Source organism: Gymnoscopelus braueri (assembly GCF_963280865.1).
Source record: "Gymnoscopelus braueri genome assembly, chromosome: 2".
Lineage (NCBI taxonomy): Eukaryota > Metazoa > Chordata > Actinopteri > Myctophiformes > Myctophidae > Gymnoscopelus > Gymnoscopelus braueri.
The window spans coordinates 15606696-15626848 of NC_137604.1; the positions used below are offsets into that span (position 1 = coordinate 15606696).

Genomic DNA, 20153 nt, shown 5'->3' on the forward strand with positions numbered 1-20153 from the left:
CACATTTACCAATAAAAGCCTCCATTGTCTCCAAATGTACTTTGCGTAAAATCAACATCAACAGCTGCCCAAAAAGGTCCATTCCTACTAAGTCATCATCAATCATTTGTCAACAGTGTGTGAATGGGTTCCGCTGGCTGCACGTTGCAGCGTTGTCAACGATGTAGGATATCAGTCTAATCATAAACGGAATGGCCCAGTGGCAACACCTTTTTTATTGATAAAAACGTGAAGACAGAAAAAATACTAATAATGTCTGATCCAAATTAGGTGCATATATATTTTTTCGCTCTCATCCTCCACCTGTTGTAACTCCAGCCTGACGTTATAGTGATTAATCCATTCTACTAATGTTACCTTCATGTGGGTCAGGGAGCCAGACTAACAGGTAGTCTACAGTACTGTTACTGTCACTGTCTGCAACAATGTGATGTTAGTAAATTGAAGTTCTCTATAGCCGCTTAGCCTGCTTATATCAAGCCCTTCAATTGGAGGCTAGTAGTAGGAATTAGTACTTGTACTTGGACTTTTTGGCCGCCGTGCCAATTCTTCTACACATTTGAATTCATTAGTTGAATTGGGTCCGCCTAGCCCTGGTCCAGAGCGTTAACGAGTCTCGGTAACGCTCTGGACCAGGGCTAGGGTCCGCCGTTCACCGTGGTGCTGAACTCTCAAATGCTTTGACTTTGTGTCTTTGAGAGAAAACTGCAGTAGCTTGTAAAACCTGCCGTTGCAGGGATGTGTATGTTTGTTTTAAAGCGTGACTTGGGGGTCGGTTCGGGAGGGCCCAATCACACGCTCTGCCCCCCCGGCCCAGTATTGACTTGATCCGCCAGTGCACGGTTCTAGACCCCTGTTCAAAAGCCTAACAGTACGTTTTAACAGCGGGCGACTCTCGGGCGATCCCGGGCGACATCGTCCAAAAGATAAAGAAAATTCATCTTTCATCGCACCCCCGCCCACTTCGCCCTATCGCCAGTAGTCGCCGGCTCTCATAGACATATAATGCACTTCCGGAAAATACTATCCTGATCGCCCGCTGATCGCCCGCTGTTAAAACACACCGTAAGAGTTTTCTGATTTTTTTAATACTGTATATAAATCTAAAATGACACCGGTGCTTTCCTGGTTTTAATGGGCTAAGAACATCTTTATAATCGTTAGACATGATTTGGTCGGATGCACCACGGTGGATTCAAACCGCTCTTATCAGGCTTTTGTGAAGGTTTAGCAACTAGTGCATCTAGTTGGTCGGCTGAGGTATATAGCAGTGATTCTCAACCTTTTTAATTCTAAGGATCACCAGTTTGATATGCGTTAGATTAGACTTTATTTTCCCAGATGGATACTTGCTTTCACAGCAGGTTCAACATGGAACACTGTAACAAGGACAATATACGCATGTTGTATATATGCATGAGGCAGCAGAACCCATTTGATCAAATGTTTCATCTCTGGGACCCCAATCTACACTGTGAAATCTGTTAATTGTTCATTTAACTCTTGAGAGTGTACAAATGGAACCAATTTGTACACACTCAAGAGTTACAGACCTGTAAGGGTCGATTTGGACCCAGGACCTGAAGTTGAGAACCACTGGTATAAAAGCACTTATTTTATTATTATTATCAGCTCAATGGCCTTGTAGTGTCCGCCCTGAGATTGGGAGGCTGGGGTTCAATCCCCGGCCGAGTCATACCAAAAACTTTTTTTTTAAAAATGGTACCCAATGCTAGCCTGGGATCCAGACTGCTTCGCTACGTTCGGCAGATTTTTTTTCTCACTCGCTACACAGTCTGGAAAGCCTCCTATCTCCGTGCACAAACGGGAGAAAAAAACTCGCGGCTTCTAATTGGTCTGTGGGGCGGGACCAGTGGTGTCCAATGTAAAACTCGAGTCACTTCCTGACTTGCCGACGTAATTGAAATACGAGTCAAATAGGACAGACTGAGAAGAAAAAACAATCAGCCGAACGTAGTGAATCAGGCTGGATCCCAGGCTAACCCAATGCCTCTCTGCTTGGCACTCAGCATCAAGGGGTGGATTGGGGGTAAGTTCCTGCGACATACTAGCGTCATTAAGGGGTCCATCTACCTTAGACCCCTTAACCTTAAAAAATGAAGACAAGCATCCTACAAAATGACCTCCAGTACCTGCTTGCCTCTTGGCCTTCTGGGGGCGGTGCAGCGTGACTGTGAGGTAGGATCCACTCAGCAGGTCATCGTTCAGGTCGGACACCAGCAGGACGGGAGGCTCCGGGTCAGAGTCCCAGCGTCCTTCCTCCCCGTCCTCCTCGTCCTCCTCCTCCTCGTCCTCCTCTTCGTCGTCCTCCAGCGTGTCCATCTCGTCCTCGTCGGGGTCGAACTCCTGATCCTCGCTGTCCTCGTCCTCCTCGTCCGTGTGGCGCCGCCGGCGCCTCCGCCTCCGTCCGTGCTGCAGCCGCTCCTTCCCCACCTATAGGGGATGGATGGGAGATCATGGGACCGTTATGGATTTAGATGTAAGGGTGCAATAGTTAATCAAAGTAATCCATTTAATCAATTATGAAGATAATATAAATTAATGATAGATAATTTAATACAAAAATTGATTAATAATCGATCCAAATTTTGGGCACGTCATTATCGGCGAAAGCTTAAAAAATAAACAATAAACAAAATGTAAACCAGTGGTTCTCAAACGTTTATGCATTTGGCTGCGGACCCTTGTGCCAGGGACCCCCATACAAGATTTGTGTTGTGTTGTTTCAAAAATATATATATTGTTTTTGTTTTATTATTTGTGAAAATAACATAATCTACAAGCTTTTCAAGTAGCCAAAGTACATAGGGTTAAAGTGGTTAAACAGATTTTTATGCTATATTAACTAATTTAGCTGGGGACCCCCTGGAACCCACTCAAGGACCCCTGAACCCACTTTGAGAACGACTGATGTAAACAACGCATTGGACGGACATGGAGAAAGGACAGGGAAAAAGGAGAAGTAAGGGACAATGACATAAAAATGGTCACGGCGAGTGTGGTCTGGAGTCAGAATAAAGAAATGCAATCACGTCATGGCTCCAATGTGGATGTGGGACTTTTAAAAAGGTCAAGGACCCCCAGTTTGATATCGTTGTTGACGGGTGGAAACCTTGTATGTCCAAAACCATTCCTTTTTTATTACCGTTTTAAAAACATTCCAAAAATAGTGAAAATAGCCGATCTACAAGCTTGCGGCGCGTTGTGAGCTTGTAGATCGTTTTTTTTCACTACTTTTGTGCGACACTCTAGTATGACAAAGTAATTTACAACGAAACATAAAAAGTTTGAAATATGGAGATAGGAGGTTTCTGCCACGGACCAACAGATGATTTCATACAGATGAATGGAAACGGATGACAATTATGCAAAATAACTGATTATCTCGACTAATTGCCATCAGACGATCATCATGTAATAATTGCGACGGGCCTATGCCCCACCTCGTCGCTCTCCTCGTCTTCCTCATCGTCATCCTCATCGTCGTCGTCGTCCATGTCATCGTCGTCGTCCGACTCCTCCGAGTCGTCGCACCTCCGCTGCACGCGGGAGCCTCCTCCTCGCAGCCTGACGCCGCGGCCCCGCCGCCCGCCCTCCCTCTCTCCTCCCCTCATCCCCATGCCGCCGCGCTTCAGCTTCATGAGGGAGGAGGAGGAGCCGGGAGCCATGCCGCCGCCTCGGCTCCCTCTGTGGGCGGAGGCTCCCCGCAGCAGCCCGCCCCTCCTGTTGGCGCCGTAGCCCCTCCTGACGCCGCGGCCGCGCAGGGCCAGCTTCCTCCTCCGAGAGGCTGCGGGGGAGGAGGGTGAAGGATGGACGGACGTACAGACAGGGAGGTGGGGACAGCAGAGAAGGGGGAAGAAAAGGGACAATGACAGAAAGATTGTCACGAGCAGTGGGGTAAAGTAACATGTACTCAAGTACTGTACTTAAGTACAATTTTGAAGTATTTTTTACTTTACTGGAGCACTTCCAATTTTCTACTTTTACTGCTACTCCATTACATCTCAGAGACAAATATTGTACTTTTATTCCACTACAATTATTTGAAAACTTTAGTTACTTGTTACTTTGTAGATTTTGATTATTACAAAACATACATTACCCACTTCAGCCCTACATACATTTCGCCCTTTTGAAAATAGCCGATCTACAAGCTTGCGATGCGACGCATTGTGAGCTTTTTCATTTGTCCCATCAGACCAGGACAAACCTAAACTAAAAGGAATCTCACAGATCCCACTTTCAAAATCCCATTAGAATCCCCCCACATATTCAATCTCTCTAAAACGGAGGAATGGACCACAAACCTTCGTCGTCTTCGTCGCTGGCAGAGTCGTCCTCGTCTCGGCTGTGTCTGTGGCGTCGGAAGATCTTGGCGATGCGCGAGTCCAACAGGGAGGAGGACTTCCGCTTCTGAAGACCAGGCGAAAGGGAAGGAGGGGCAGGGTGGAAGTTGGGAGATGAGGGAAGGAGATGAGGGAAGGAAAAATAACAGTTTTTGAACATACAAGGTTCCCCCCGACAGCAAGAAGATTGGGGGGGGGGGGGTTGTGGTCTATATGTTAAGTCGCTTAACCCATTAAGACCTGAGGCGGATTCTACAAATGCCTTCTAAACCAGTAGTTCCTTCAAGATTTTTCAAAAATGTTCAAAAGTAGCAGCTGTACAATGTACTTTTATGTCTGCTATTTTTGAATAGCCAACACTAAAATGACACAGATGCTTTCCCGGTTTTAATGGTTAAATAAACTTAAAATAAATTGCTGCTCATTAACTCATTCAGTGCCTGACTTATTTCTGGCAGTTTGGCTCCGAGTGCCAGAGCCAAAATTCATTGTAAAAAAAAAGTGCTTAGGAGCCCTTTTCAGTAAGAAGTTAAACAAGAAGTGAATGGAGCAGAACATTTTCAAATCAGGGCTTATGATGAGTGGCACTGAATGAGTGAACTATATAAATGACACATTTTCTTGGCTACAAGTTCATCAGTTAACCAACCACATTAACCTTGGTTTCCAGGGGCTATTTTTACTCCTCAGAGATGACAGACGCTCATCTAGAAGAAGGTCTGTTGATCCTGTCTGTGTTTGGAGATAATCTCACAAAATGCTGGACTGATCAGCGCCAAATGTACCTCCACTCGTTTCTTCTTCATAGGTTTTAAACATTTCAAAATATGTGACTTTTTTAAATGTTAAAACAAATTGCAAAAAAACATAAGCTCACAACGTTGTCGCGATGAGACGTGTTTGCTATTCATCGTCAACAAAATATGTAGGGCTTCAGTAATTAATGGTCTTAACTTACCCCTGGTAACACCTTTTCTCCTTTAGGCGGCTATGAGGAGAGAAAACATCTCAGTGAGAGAAATGTACAGGACACAGGAGACATGGGGGGGAAAAGCCTTTCTGGGCACCTTGGCTCTTTTCCACTACGAAGGGTTAACCCTGAACCTTCCATAAACTTAAACTTTACAGAACCCGTGAAGTTCTGAGAAGTTTTTGTGTTTTTGTTTACATTTCTATTATATATATATAACGATCGTTCTGTCGGTCGTTTATGGGAAACCGAGTCGTAGCATGTGGAAACAAATCCAGAACACACGCAATACGCTTCACGGCACGGTTCAGTTCACTTAGTTATTGTAGTGGAAAACAGCCATTAGTGAGAAGATCCCAGGGCTCTCTGGTAAAGACTTGTGTGACAGTGCATCTTTTGGGACACGTAACACACACACACGTACATATGACTGCTGCAAACACAAGAACACCCGACCACGCATGGATGAGCCGCCGTTAGGTTCCTTTAGAAACCTCACGTGTGGATCCCTCTCTCTCCTTCATCCTCCCCCTCTTCCTCACTCTCAGACAGACAGCCAGCCAGTCAGTCAATCAGCACTGTGATGGGAGAGCCAATGATCGGCAGGCCATGTTGTTTTCCCCAAGATGACTGGGGGGGGGGGGGGGGGGGGGGGGAGACAGGAGGAAGGGAGCGCTTGTTTTTGCTTCACGTGATAAACTATTCCGTCCACCACGGCTTGCCAACTCAGACGGCGCACTGCTTGCCATGGGAACTCACTCGCCTAGCACACTGGGCACGGCTCACGAGCCTCAACGCCACACTGTCGGTGCGCCTGCCTTGTCAAGTGATTTAAGGATATTGAGGTTCACAAAAACAAGCGCTGCTCCAACCCAACCATCCTGGGGAAAACAATATGGCGAACGGTAGCAACAGCAAGCGGATGGACGCGCAGCGATGGAGTCACAACAAGAAGCCGTTGAAGGGAGAAATCACTGAGCAAACAGTGACGGTGACCGTTTTCCAAGCTTCAGAGGTTGTAGAACTCCGACCAACTCAGGAGGTTCAGGTCAATGTTTGTGGGCAGAGACAAGGCGCTTGACATGTATACTTAAAGAAATGGCCCAATCCCCAACAATGGCAACCTAGAACTGTGCAAAGTAGAACCGTGAAATGGCCACTTCGATGTTAATATTACCAAGCAAACAGTGATGCAGGGAAGTGAAATGACCTGATAAGACAAGCTTCAAATGCAATCAGTTTCATCCTTCTGCAATGAACATTTCAGCAGTTATGTACGCCTGTGTTCCTCAATATTGGATGAAAATTGGCATCTCATCAGAAAATGAATCTTCTGTTTACTAAAAGAGGTGGGGGGGGGGGGACCCCTGTTACTGAACAAACACAAGGATTACTATCAGAATATAGCTTTAACTTTCTAACAGCACCTATAACATTCCAAGGGAAGACGTTTCTGGCCTTACACTCAAATTTTCAACGTTACAGCGTCAATTCACTGTCGGTTAGATGTCAGTAAGTTGAGCCATTTAAATAAAGAATGGAGCCTCTTCTCTTGGAAACTGGGGGAAGTCGCGGGAGAAAAAATAAAAATAGCGGGGGAACAGAACACGCAAAATGTACGGATGGATGTAACGGAGAGTAGGCGGGGCCTCTCACCAGTCTCGAGCTGATAGGCTGAGAGGGCAGAGGGGCCGCCACCAATAGGAGTGAGGAGGAGGAGCAGGAGGGAAGAGGGGGAGGAGGAGGTGGAGGGAGGAACCCACAGCGGACCACCTCCCCGTCCTGCTGGGAGCCTCCGGGGACCCCCACGGCAGACGAGGGCCCGGGGCCCAGCCTGAGGAGCAAGGGGCCGTGGGGACGGAGTTGATGCTGAGGCTGCTGGTGCTGGTGGTGGTGGGGGCTGACCACCAACGACTCATCACTGCCCGATGACTGACCGGTTACATTCACATGTACAAACAATGAGCAAAGGAAAATGGAAAAGAATAGAAAAAATAGAAAATAAAATAAAAAAAGTAAATCCCAAATAAACAAAATCAAATGAAAATCAGACAAAGAGAGGTGGGGGGGATCATGAAAAAATAAATAGTAGAATCCAAATCCCAAAATAAAATATAAAACCAGAACAAATACCAAAGAATAAAACAAACAATACAAAAGTCAGACGGGAAACATTATATCTGTTAGTTTCAAACACACAGTTAGGACGCATGCATACCGAGATACAGAAATCATGTGAGTTTGTGCGTCTGGTATGTTAGCATGTTTTCCCTCATTTGAAAGAAACACAAAGCGTTTTGTGTGAGTAAATGGCTGCCTGACAAACATTGTACGTACGCGCACTTCTTTAGTTGGATCCCCAGTAGCTGCCACCAAAGGTAGCAGCTACTCTTCCTGGGGTTCCAAACACACGTGTGAGTGTGTTTGTCATCAACATGAGGTGGTTACGTACCTCGGGGTCAGTGATTCCTTGAACACACTTAGGACACTCCCAGCAGCTGGGCAAGTCTTTATTCACCACCCCATCACCTTGAACCTGCACAGAGACACAGGAAATTACTTTTAACCTATTTAGGTCTGCGGTCGATTCTACGAATGCCTTCTAAATCCTAACAGTTTTCTGAAGAAAAAAAACGATGTTGCTATATATGGTTGCTGTCGGGCAGAAACACTCATCCCCATATTCTAACTTTTTGTGTTTTCTCGTAAATAAACGTCCTTCTTGATCATACACAGTGTTGCACAAAAGCATCAAAAGTAGCAGATCCGCAAGCTTGATTTGAGCTTGTAGATTTTTTTTATTTGAATCCTGAAAAAGGAACAGTTTTGGACATATGAGATTTCCACCCGACAAGAGACGACATCTACTGTAGCTAAAATCTAAAATGACAGAGATGCTTTCCTGGTTTTAATGGGTTAAAAGGGACAGGAAGAGGAAAACATTCCAATAGGTCTGCAACTATTGATTATTTACATAATGATTACATAATGATTAAAAGTAACTGAATGATATTCGATTACTTTTTTGATTTATTTGACACAGGTTTTCGATGCCAGTCGGCACCAAGGGGAGGAAAATGGAAAAGAATAAATAATAATTCTTAAGATTATTTTGCAAGTTCAACCACTTTCAAAACCTGGCCTTCTTATTTTGGGGGCATGTCTTTATTGTCAAAGGCTTTCAAATGTTTGCAAACATAATAGTTCTTGAAAATAGCTAAAATAGCTAATTTACAAGCTCACAATGCAATATCTGCAGTGTGTGTGTGTGTGTGTGTGTGTGTGTGTGTGTGTGTGTGTGTGTTACCCACACACAATTATTACCCACCGTGAGACAGCCAGGATGGACAATCTGGGCACAGTTGGAGCATTCCATCAGCGTGAAGGCAGCGTCTCCTGCCTCCTCCTGGTTGGGCTCCTTACAGATCTCACACACCGCTGACAGGGGCAGGCCAGGCTGACAGGACAACAACACACCACATATTCCGTTCAAATGTCCATCATAAACACTCTATGTTAAGGCTCATTTAACTGCCGTGTGGAGGCAGGGTTGGATTTAATGGGGGGGGGGGGGGGTTGTAAATCCATGCAATGTTATAAGGAATGCCCACGTGCCCCGGAGAGATATTGTGCTTAAGAGGATCAGGCAGTACTACTTGTCAACCAGGGTCTAAATGTCTCAGTGGAAGAGTAGGGAGGACCTCCAGTAGTCATATTGTGTTAACGTACTCTACCATACAAGATGGGTTACAATAAGTGACGGATCGCTGTAAAGTCAAATTAGAAAATGACATAAAACACAAGGCCAGACACTCACAGCGAGACATTGGCGCAGGACACAGGTCTGTTTGAGCTTCCCCGGTCCGCCGAACTTCTTCATGTCCCTGCAGAAGTTACAGTCCCCGCACTCTGTCCTCATGCACGCCTCACATCGCTTACAGCTTAATGCAAACAAAAACACAAGCAAACGTGAAATCACAGGTGGAAAGCACTATCTACAAAGTCACTGTATGCAGTTATATCAGTGGTTCTTAAACAGAGTGCCGAGACACACAACCGTGCCATGAGACAAGTAGGTGTGACTTCAGATTTTGTGACAACCTGCATTATAATTGCAATATACAGCATGCTAACTATACAAAAAGGTATGTATTCTATTCTAATAAGGTATGTATTTCTCTCTTTTTTTTAATACTGTTATCAATGGTTTGTGCGCACAGATTTTTGAATACAGAGGCACATTCTACACCCTAACAGTATGTATTTTAAACACTTTCAACCTGGCATTCCTATTTTGGACATGTTTTAGGTTATAGGCGATGTGAAGCATTGTGAGCTTGTTGATAAGCTGAAGAAATACAAAAATGTGTACGAGTGCGTGAGAGTGTGCGTGAGTGTGTGTGGTTACCGGACTCTGCGTCTCCTCAGCACCGACATGGAGGAGGCTGGTTTCTGTGGTCGTGGGATGACTGGGGTCGTGGCCAGTTTAGGCCGAGGAGGGGGAGGAGGAGGAGGGGGAGGCTGGTACCACGATGGCTGGAGGAGGAGAGGACTGCTAGTGTTAGTATTAAACATCAACAGTCACGGTCCCAAACAAGGTTACAGTTCAATGTACAGATCATAGATACTGCTTAGACTGATGATAGGTTATTGGTTCCTATTTTACTATTTATATTCATTTGATGTTTCTATGCATTTGATGTATTACCTTGTGGTTTCCTTGCTTACTGTAAATCGCTCTGGATTAGGAGAGTCTACTAAATGCCTAAATTGTAAGGTCAAAATCTAGCGTGGATGGTAGGGCTGGGCAATTACACTTATATTTATATAAAAATATCAAAACCAGGTTTAAATTGTCCAGTGGAGCTGTTGTGTCTTACTCGCTCGCTGAATGTAGTTCCAATGGTTTGTCTTCTTATACTAGACAGAAACCACTCCAGACGATTGTAACAAATTAAAAAAAAAAAATAGGCAATACATAGGCAACAAAAAAGTGTGTGCAGTAAGAAAACCGTTTGCTTCCACCCTGACTGTTTACTCTGACTGACTCTGACTCACTCAAAACACCTGTTACTAATCAACATAATTAACAATCAATGACAGAAGGTGGGGTTTTGAGGACAATTGGTTTGAGAATCCTATTATCTTTTTACACACAACAGAAACCAAGGAGTATAATTATATTTCAAGAGGGAGATTTCACAGTAAACATCCTAAGCCTGAAAGTTTGATGGAATGCATTTTCACTCGTGAGTGTGCCTTGACCACTTTTCCATTGCATCTTATGAGCAGTCGGGTTCTTTTGACGCCAGCCTGCGTGCGCATACAGTGTGATGTTGTCTGATAAGGGATGTACAGTATTGCCCAGCCCTAGGCAGGTTTTCATGAAACGTAGTGGGAATCATCAGTAGGGTTACCCTGAAGAGATACTGTAAGTGTTGGGTCTAAGAGGTCAAAGGTCAAGGTGACTATCAAGATGTTAGTGCACTGTTTTCATTTTGTGGGTGCGTTTGTTAGGTTATTAAAGGTGGATTTTTTTGGTTAAAACCTATATTCTGATAGTGATCATTGTTATAGAGTGTTTGTTTACTAAAACGCTGGAGAGACAGGGAGATCCCTGTTACTGAACAGTCAGAAAATACACTTTCAGGTGGCTTACACATTGTATTAAATCTGGAAAGATAACCCATTTATCAGCCTCACATTTATATTGTTCCAATTCCAATGTTGCATGCTCATCTTTTTTGTTTTGGTAACGTACAATTTAACTGGTTTAATCCTGTGTGCTGTACGAGTTCCCTTTCCTGATTGGATGAAATTGGTATCCCGACCTGAACATACTGTGTATGTTATGACAGACGGGGAGACCGAACAAACACTATATAGCAATGATTACTATCAGAATATAGAGCTAGCCAACACTTATTTTAACAAAAATATATGACTTAAACAAAGCACCTTTAACCCATTCAGTGCCTGACTTATTTCTGGCAGTTTGGCTCTGAGTGCCAGAGCCAAAATTCATTGTTAAAAAAAAGTGCTTAGGAGCCGAGATACAGCCTTTTTCAGTAAGAAGTTAAACAAGAAGTGAATGGAGCAGAACATTTTCAAATCATGATATCTTGGGTTCTGAACATTTCCCCCCCCCCCATGATTTTTTTTTTGACGTCTTAGACGTCCAGTGGCACAGGGCTTATGATACAACGGACGTCTTAGACGTCGAGTGGCACTGAATGAGTTAATATCATCACCAGCACAAGGGTTATGATGATTTGGATTATTTATATAACATAAGGACTATGCTGCTCACCCTCTTGGGCCATGTGATGAGGGGTTTCCCCGTGTAGGACAGCTTGGCGTTGTCATTGGCGTGTTCCTTCAGCAACGCCTGGAGGAGAGAGGTCCAGGAGGAAGAGGAGATGGTTAGAACTGTGGTCTGTCCATAAAGTATGTCAAGTTCTCCAGTAGGAGATATGTTCTTGCATTCAATATGAGCATATTGAATACAAATACCGGTACTCATTCCTGAAATCTAATTATAACTGATTAAACTCATGTCCCCTGCATCGCTCTGTTGCTTCCCCTTTACAGCCCTACATCGTTGCTGTCGGGCAGAAACCTCCTGTCTCCATATTCTAACATTGTGCTTTTTCATACATTAATGCCCTACTTGATCATACTACAGCATCACACAAGACAAAAGTGATACTTTTGAATTTCCTGAAAGGTATCTGTTTTGGACGTATGAGGTTTCCACCTGACAGACACGATATATAGCTAAAATCCAACACACACAATCGTACAACGAATAGTGAAAGTAGCGAATCTATAAGCTCGTAGTGAGCTTGTAGGACTAATCAACTTAATTCAAAATAGCTAAAAAAAACTGCCGAGCTACATGCTCACAATGTGCTTCTAGATCGGCTATTTTTTGGTGTGTGATATTGCCGCACAATTAAGTGTGAAATAGGGAAAACTACTACCCTAACACTAACCCAAACCTGAATCATTACCTAATTGTAAACCTATCTCTAACAGTCTGTTTTTGCCATAAAACAACCATTTCTCCAGAAAGATTGTCCTCAAAATGTCAGTCTTTCAAATTCTGCTATACCTATGGGGACGTTTGGTCCTCACAAGTATAGTAATGCAAGTATACACAGGTTGTCCATGTGGTACCTTGACATGTGTGAGCAGTGCAGGAGCGTTGTGTATTCCTGCAGGGACACATTTCTTATTGGAGGGCAGAGACTCCAGCTTTCTCAGCAGGTTCCACAGACCCTCCAGTTCGTAGGGTGTCAGTTGAACTTTGACCCCAGGCTTAGCGGGCAGCTCTGCATCAGCAGTGCTCAGCTCCTCCTCTTCCTCCTCTTCCTTCACCTCACCAGACGCAGATTCCGACGGAAGAGGCTTCTTCAGACCTGTAGCAAAGAACCTGGGGTTACCTTTAATCTAATTGCTCAAGACAGATTCTGCTCAACAGCAGAATCTGTCAGCACCACTGCCTTAAACATGTAATGTTGTTGTTAGTAGGAACAAACACAGAAGCACCCGGGAGGAAGTTGACTATGCAAGGGGAGGAGCCAAACCAAGTTCCCGTTTTAAACAAAAACGTTTAGTTTTCTTTCCTTCTTTTAATGTTTACCGAATGGGTTTCCAGATTACTTTTAATGAAACTAAGGGCTGCACATCAAATGTGTTACATTAACTGAGGATTTAACCGTAGGATTTTACTGTGTGGCCAAGTTACTGAACTCCAACATTCATATTTTAATACACAATGTGATGTTTCCAGATACACTGCACGGCTTTGGCCTAGAATTCTTTACACGGTTCTAAATTAATATGTATTGTTGTAACTTAGCAAGTATTTGAGCCAAGCCACAATCTATCACAAAATAATAAATAAATAAAAACACACAGATATCAGTATAACTTTCAACTATTTTGGGGAACATAAATATGGAATCAATGTTGCTTGTAAACACAGCAATTTGCAAGGTGTTTTACTGGTGACATTTACTGGTTTCCTATACATTCTAGTTTGGAAAATGCAACACTGCCCCCTAGTGCATATGCCAGTGTTACATGCAAGCATGTCAGCAGGCAGCAATGCAAACGTTCAGGCACGACAATCGTGCATTTTCACTTCCATCACTTCATGGGAATGTTTCCAGCTTGATTTTTCTATAGCCCTTACTGTGTGTGTGTGTGTGTGTGTGTGTGTGTGTGTGTGTGTGTGTGTACCAATGCCGAGGGAGTGTTTCTGGAACTCTGGTGTGAGGTAGGAGGTTTTGGTGATGCTGAAGACGTAGCGCTCCAACACGTACCAGCACATCTCATAGTAGAAGGGATACCGGAACTTCACTGGTACCTGGTCCAAACACACACACACACATACCATTAACCACAGCAATTTAAATGGTACCTGGCACAAACAAACAGACACCACAGCATTAACCACATCAACAACATAATCTTTATACTTTATACTAGTTCCTAAGACTGTTGCTTGACAAAAATAAATTATTATCTACAAGCTCAAAACAGATCACACAGCAACGCGTTTTGAGCCTGTAGATCACCTATTTTCGGAGTAAAAACTAAGCATTATGTTTTATGTCTTTTGTCCATCCTATGCGAAATTGCATGTGTGTGTGTGTGTGTGTGTGTGTGTGTGTGTGTGTGTGTGTGTGCTCTAACCCGCGTGCGGTCTTCGATGTTGCAGATGTTGAGCTGCATGGGGACGTTGAAGCTGTGAAGGAAGTTTCCTCCAAACACAATGGTGTCCACAGGGGTGTACACTGCATGGATCCAACCTGAGACACACACACACACACACACACACACACACACACACACACACACACACACACGTTGAAGGACTGTACCGGTGTATTAGTGACACACCTCTCTCATATCAACAGAGAATAGTGGTTACAAAAATAACCACACAAACACAATGTGGACCAATGAAAAGCCTTCAGATTTGGTGACATTAATTTGTACGAGGAACAATTTACATTTGGAGGAAGGAACATTTTATTTGAGGACACTCGGGAGAACACACCTACGCTTGCCTTTGCCACTACCACCACATATACATGTCCAACCTGTGGGTCCAGGATAGGGCTATTCAGCCACCAAATAACTCACCGATAGAAGTGGACGTCATCATCGGATTCGATGGACAACCATAAGCAAGTAAGCGTGTGTGTGTGTGTGTGTGTGTGTGTGTGTGTGTGTGTGTGTGTGTGTGTGTGTGTGTGTGTGTGTGTGTGTGTGTGTGTGTGTGTGTGTGTGTGTGTGTTCACCTGAAGGAATGATGAAGGTGAAGCCCTGCTTCAGTTCTATCCTCTGGCAGTCTGACGCCCGGTCTCCCAGGAAGATGTCCCCCTGCTTCCCTGACAGCACCCAGTGCTCGTACAGCTCCAGGTTCTGGGGGTTGGGGGGGATCAGCCAGAACACCTGAGGACCACAACCACACCATCACACCACTGAACACCTGAGTCTCTCCCTCTCTCTCTCTCTACAAAGCAGCCCATACACTGTGGATTAGCTTGTAGATCTGCTCTTTTTGGCAAGCAACACCGTCGCACTACCATGTGCTGCCTCAAGCTACAGAAACAGCAACGCTTACTTCATTATTATCCACTAGCCAGCCTTTGCCGGGTGGGATAATAGGCTTTTACTCATCAGGCAGAGGCTCTGAACCACTCTGTTACACAAGCCTAAATGTAGCCTGGAAACCAGACGGATCTGCCAGAGCGAAATCATTAGTTTGGCGATGCCAGGCTAGCATAAATTAGGCACCGCTCCTGTACCGCCCCCCGGGCCCTGACGGCATCGTTCGGGCATTGGTGATCTCACAGGGAGCAGATTGGTCAATCTCAGTAGGTTTAACAACGGCCGACTCTAATGGCCACCCACCTAGAGGCAGGTTCTGTTCAAGGTTTCTTTCTGTTAAAAGGAACGTTTTTCCTTGCCAGCTTCCGCCGTCACCAAAGTGCTTGCTCATGGGGGAATTGTTGCGTGCCTGTAAGAGTACGGTCTTGACCTACTCTACGTATATGTACAGTGTCACGGTACAACTTGTGCACTATAAAATTAAATAAAAAGTTAAAGGTAGGGTAAGTGATTTGCTTTGGTTAAAATAAGTGTTAAATAGCTCTATATTCTGATAGTACCGTACTCATCGCTATAGAGTGTTTGAACACAAAATGCATTTTCGTTTCAGTTTCAGTTTAATTTCCAATTTTATCCAACCAGGACAGAGAACTCAATCAGGATACAGATTAAACAAGTGAAATTGGAAGTGATGACACTAAGAAATGAGCAGACAAAATTGGAACTGGAACACAACAAATTAAGCTTAAAAATGGGTACTTTCTCCTGATTGGCTGAGATTTGACACCTGCCGAAACATTTATTTTCTGTTTATTAAAGAGCTGGAGAGACAGGGAGACTCCTGTTACTGAAAAAACACTCTATAGCAATGATTACTATCAGAATATAGTATTTTAACCTTTTAACAAAATACTTTTTGTTTTAACCCAAAAATATCACTTACCCTACCTTTAAATTAACTGAAATGTGATGAATATCTGTCGTAATACGCAGTCAGGCTGTGTGGAGGAGAAGATGGTTCTAGTATCCTTAAGATATGAAAGACCGTGGTAATATTTATGCTGAATGAATTTGAATGGCGAATTTGATAGGCTTCCACAAGTGTGACTCCACCCACCTTGCATCCACTTAGTATGTGGTACCAGACGGACGTCCCTCCGAAATCAATGTGGAAGTCCGTGTAACATCCCTGAACACTCATTAGACAGTACCTGAAGACACAAAGAGACACACACATAAACAGAGCTGTAAAATCCCCAGTGTTCATTTAACTCAGAGAGTGTACAAATGGAAAAATGTGTTAAACGATGTGTAAATGGAATTGTAAGTGAAAATGGAATTGCAACTCTGTTAAAAATGGACGGGGATTGCGTCTTCTTACTTCTGTACTTTGGGGTACTGCATGTCTGTGATGGAGTTAGTGGAGTCTCTCTGTCGCTCTTTCAGGTGACGGGGCCACATGTTGTCCACCCAGTCGATCTGATCCACCTACACCACACCAATAAAAAAGGAGGAGAGAGACAGATTGGCGCGTTAACATACACGTGTCTGTAGGGAGCATGGCAGCCCTATTCTGGGCATTTCTTAATAGGCGAACATTCGGCAAACATAACGATAATGATAATGAATTTATGTGTATAGCGCTTTTCCAAACATGGTTACAAAGTGTTTTACAGAACAGGGTAAAAGAGCAACATGATAAACATTGGAGATAAACTACAACAGAAGATCAGTGAATGACATACAGTAGCCACAACATGTCAAATAGACACACACACAGATATAATCAATAAAACACAAAATGGCAAGAAGATTTAAGAAAAGGACTTAACATAAGAGGTGGGTTTTCAGAAGAGATTTAAAAGATGACACTGATTTTGCACGTCTTAGGTCAACAGGTAGACGAAACAATAGGCAAATATGTGGAGAAAATGGCCAGTCTACAAGCTCACAACAACGTGATGCATTCCAACGCCTTGTGAGCTTCTAGATCAGCTAGAAGTTAAGTTCTCAAAGTGGGGTCCTTGGGGGGGTTCCCCAGCAAAATGTGTACAATACATCATCACAATCATTTTAACCACTTTATCAATTTATACATTTGCTATTTTTGAAAAAGGTTCAAAGGATCTACACCATGAATTAATAATAATAATAATAATATTTAATATCATATTGTTTATGTCCCTCAAACGTTTTTCAAAAGGTTTGAGCCTAAATCAAGCCTCAGATATACTCATTCCAACTAACTTCTCTCTGGCTTATAAAGCACTTTCACCTGGAATACCACATTGTCCTGTCTGGCACGGGGCGCTATTGAGACAGTTTGTATGCATGTTATCTCCTGGTTCTGTGTGGGAAAAGTAAAATAAAAAAATAAGAAAAAATAATAATAAGAAAAAAATGTATTTTTCTTTTCTTTTTTTTTGGTTGGAACTGAAAAACGGGAGGGATTGTACCCTGACGTGACGTCACGTCACGTCAGGGTGCAAATCAGTTTGGCCTGTTTTGAGACCAATTTACAGAAAACCCCAGATTTGCTGTGAAAGCCTGAGTGTTCAAACTGGGGTATTTTTGGGGATAGAAGAGAGGTAGGGGAGACCAAAAACACACAAAAAAGAAGAAAAAGTTAAAATTCATGGTGTAGTCCCTTTCATTTTCAACACAAATCTTCTCTTCTGGGGGTCCCTGGCACAAAACATTTTCAGACAGGGGTCCGCGGCCAAATACATATCAATTTGGGGGTCCTTGACACACGAAAAGAACCACTGCCCTGTTGCACGTGTGTGTGCGTACCGTGTTAGGTCTCTGGATCAGGTGTGGCTGGTCCATCTTGGTGTGGCTGAACTCCAGGCTGATGACGTTGTAGAGCTTCTCCCGCTGGGACGGCGGCGTCTCGTAGTAGCTTCTCCACTGGGCCATGGACATCTCCGTCCCCTTCTGCGTGCTCACGTCCATCACATCGATCATACGTCTGCCGCCTTGGGACACCAGAGAGAGAGAGACACATAACGCACCAAATGTGGACTACGGCATTTTAACAACCTCATATCATCATGTCGTATATGAATTCCAGTTAGGGATTAAATCTTCTATTGATTAATTGCTAAATTATACAATTAATTGAACATTATGTGGTTCTTTTGTAATTGTATCAACAGGACATTTTCTGTTATCTGTTCATATTCTATTTTTGTTCATCTAAAAAAAATGCCATTGCCTGTATCTCAAATGGTACAATACATATTTAAGGAATATAACATATTTACAGTTATATATACTGTATGCACAAAAAAAATCTTTTTGTGCCTTTTATGCTATAGATAGATAGAGCTTTATTGATAAAAGACCAATTCAGGTTCTCAGGAAAATCCCTACTTATCTAATAATATAAATAGCTTCTCAGGAAATATTTCCGAGCGGCCGAGTGGAAATCTTACCGACGAAGATCTTGACGTCGTTGACGGTGAAGTCTGGGCCTGGCATCCTGTAGAGAGGACAGCACAGCAGCAAGGTTACAAACAGTTCCTAGACACCCTTCATTCACCACAACAATGACGGCAACATCCATTCTCAGTAGAAGGTCCCCCTGAGATTACGGCAGGACATTAACCCATTCAAACCTAGAAAGCATCTGTAACTATTTCACTATTTTTGAAAATTCGTGAAAATGTTAGCAAATCTTTGAATATACATATTTTTTTAAGCAAACATGTTTAACTCAAATCTTTGCTTCTGGGGGTCCCTGGAACAAAATATTTTCAGATGAGGGGGGGGGTCGGCGCCAGTCGGCAGCCAAATACATATAACTTTTAAAAAGTAGTAACATAAGTTTTCCAGAAACCTGCTAGGATTTAGAAGACATTTGTAGAATCCCCAGAAGCCAAGATGAAAAATGTCCGCTTTAAAAAATATAAATATACACGTATATTCAAAGATTTGCACACATTTTCACGATTTTTTCCCCAAAAGAGCAGATCTACAAGCTCATAGCGCGGCACTCGGAGGCGTTGTCACCCCCTGTTGAAGACCCCTGATTTAGAGACTGATTTGTAAGTCTATATCATGGATTCTCAACCTTTTCTGGTTCCAGGGCCCACTTGAAAATCTTGAAAGTGTTCGCGGCTCACCCGTCTGTCTGCTTAAATTGACCGTGTGGGACTAGGGGTGTAACGATACGTTTTAACAACGATTCGATACGTATCACGATACTTGGTTGTCGATACGATACATGAACGATACAGGTTAATTTAGAACGATACGATACGTTTCGATTCAGTGATTTAGTCGATACGATACATGAACGATACAGGACAGGTTAATTTAGAACGATACGATTCGATTCAATGATTTAAAATCGATATAGCAACTATTTATTTACCCAAAAATTCTGTGTGAAAAATAAATACCTGGATACTGGACATAAACCCCTCTTTCTCTTTTTTTCTTCTTAAAAGTACTTAGTATTGATATAATTGATTATTTGCATTGCAGAACGATTCGATACGATTATTTGCATTGCAGAACGATTCGATACGATACAAAGTCAAACGATACGATATTTAGCTGTTTGCATATCGATATAGTAGATCGTTGAAAATTCAAAACGATTTTTCGATGCAGTTACTATATCGTTACACCTCTATGTGGGACGCATGAATTTTCATGAGCATGTTTATTTCAATTGATTGTGTTCTGGCTAGGATCTATGGAACTAACATTAGGTTCCTATGTATCGGTATCAGAATGAAAACTCATTTTCCGACGTTGTAAAGAGATTTTTTTTGTATCATTTGGGGGCCCCCTTTCCCCCGGCCCACAGGCTGAGAATAACTGGTCTAGATGAGGACTAGTGAGTGCAGAGGATGAAGGGAACACAGTAGAAATGAGAGCCACAGATCAGACAGAAGACCTACTTGATTCCCAGTCCGTCTGGCTTCTCAAAGATGATGGGATCCCTCAGCCCTCCTCTCTGGACGTACTCGTATGTGAAGTCTGAAAACATGAAAGACATGAAAGAGACACACATGAAACATCTGCAAGATAAACCTCTGTGTGTGTGTGTGTGTGTGTGTGTGTGTGTGTGTGTGTGTGTGTGTGTGTGTGTGTCACGGTCTACTCTAAACTGTTCGATGAAAGATCTTTAGCCAGAAAACATTTTGCCTTCTAGTATTATTTGATGACATGTTACA

At 43.2% G+C, this 20153-nt stretch overlaps 1 protein-coding gene across 4 annotated transcripts in view; it reads right to left on the reverse strand.

Moving 5' to 3' along the window:
* The window catches only part of kdm2aa (lysine (K)-specific demethylase 2Aa), a 38688-nt gene that overhangs the window by 8871 nt on the left and 9664 nt on the right, over nt 1–20153 (reverse strand). For all 4 annotated transcript variants that reach the window (XR_013934724.1, XR_013934725.1, XR_013934726.1 and 1 more), the window contains exons 3-20: nt 19878–19956; nt 18402–18448; nt 17758–17942; nt 16346–16452; nt 16082–16175; nt 14652–14805; nt 14041–14156; nt 13585–13711; nt 12517–12758; nt 11648–11725; nt 9746–9873; nt 9155–9278; nt 8666–8794; nt 7790–7873; nt 5326–5355; nt 4329–4434; nt 3465–3808; nt 2154–2454 (exon numbers count right to left, since the gene is read on the reverse strand). Coding sequence is in view for 1 of the 4 variants with exons in the window: in XM_080453258.1 (XP_080309384.1) it covers nt 2154–2454; nt 3465–3808; nt 4329–4434; nt 5326–5355; nt 7790–7873; nt 8666–8794; nt 9155–9278; nt 9746–9873; nt 11648–11725; nt 12517–12758; nt 13585–13711; nt 14041–14156; nt 14652–14805; nt 16082–16175; nt 16346–16452; nt 17758–17942; nt 18402–18448; nt 19878–19956 (2475 nt within the window). In the remaining 3 variants the exon portion in view is untranslated. The remainder of the gene's footprint in view (nt 1–2153; nt 2455–3464; nt 3809–4328; nt 4435–5325; nt 5356–7789; nt 7874–8665; nt 8795–9154; nt 9279–9745; nt 9874–11647; nt 11726–12516; nt 12759–13584; nt 13712–14040; nt 14157–14651; nt 14806–16081; nt 16176–16345; nt 16453–17757; nt 17943–18401; nt 18449–19877; nt 19957–20153) is intronic.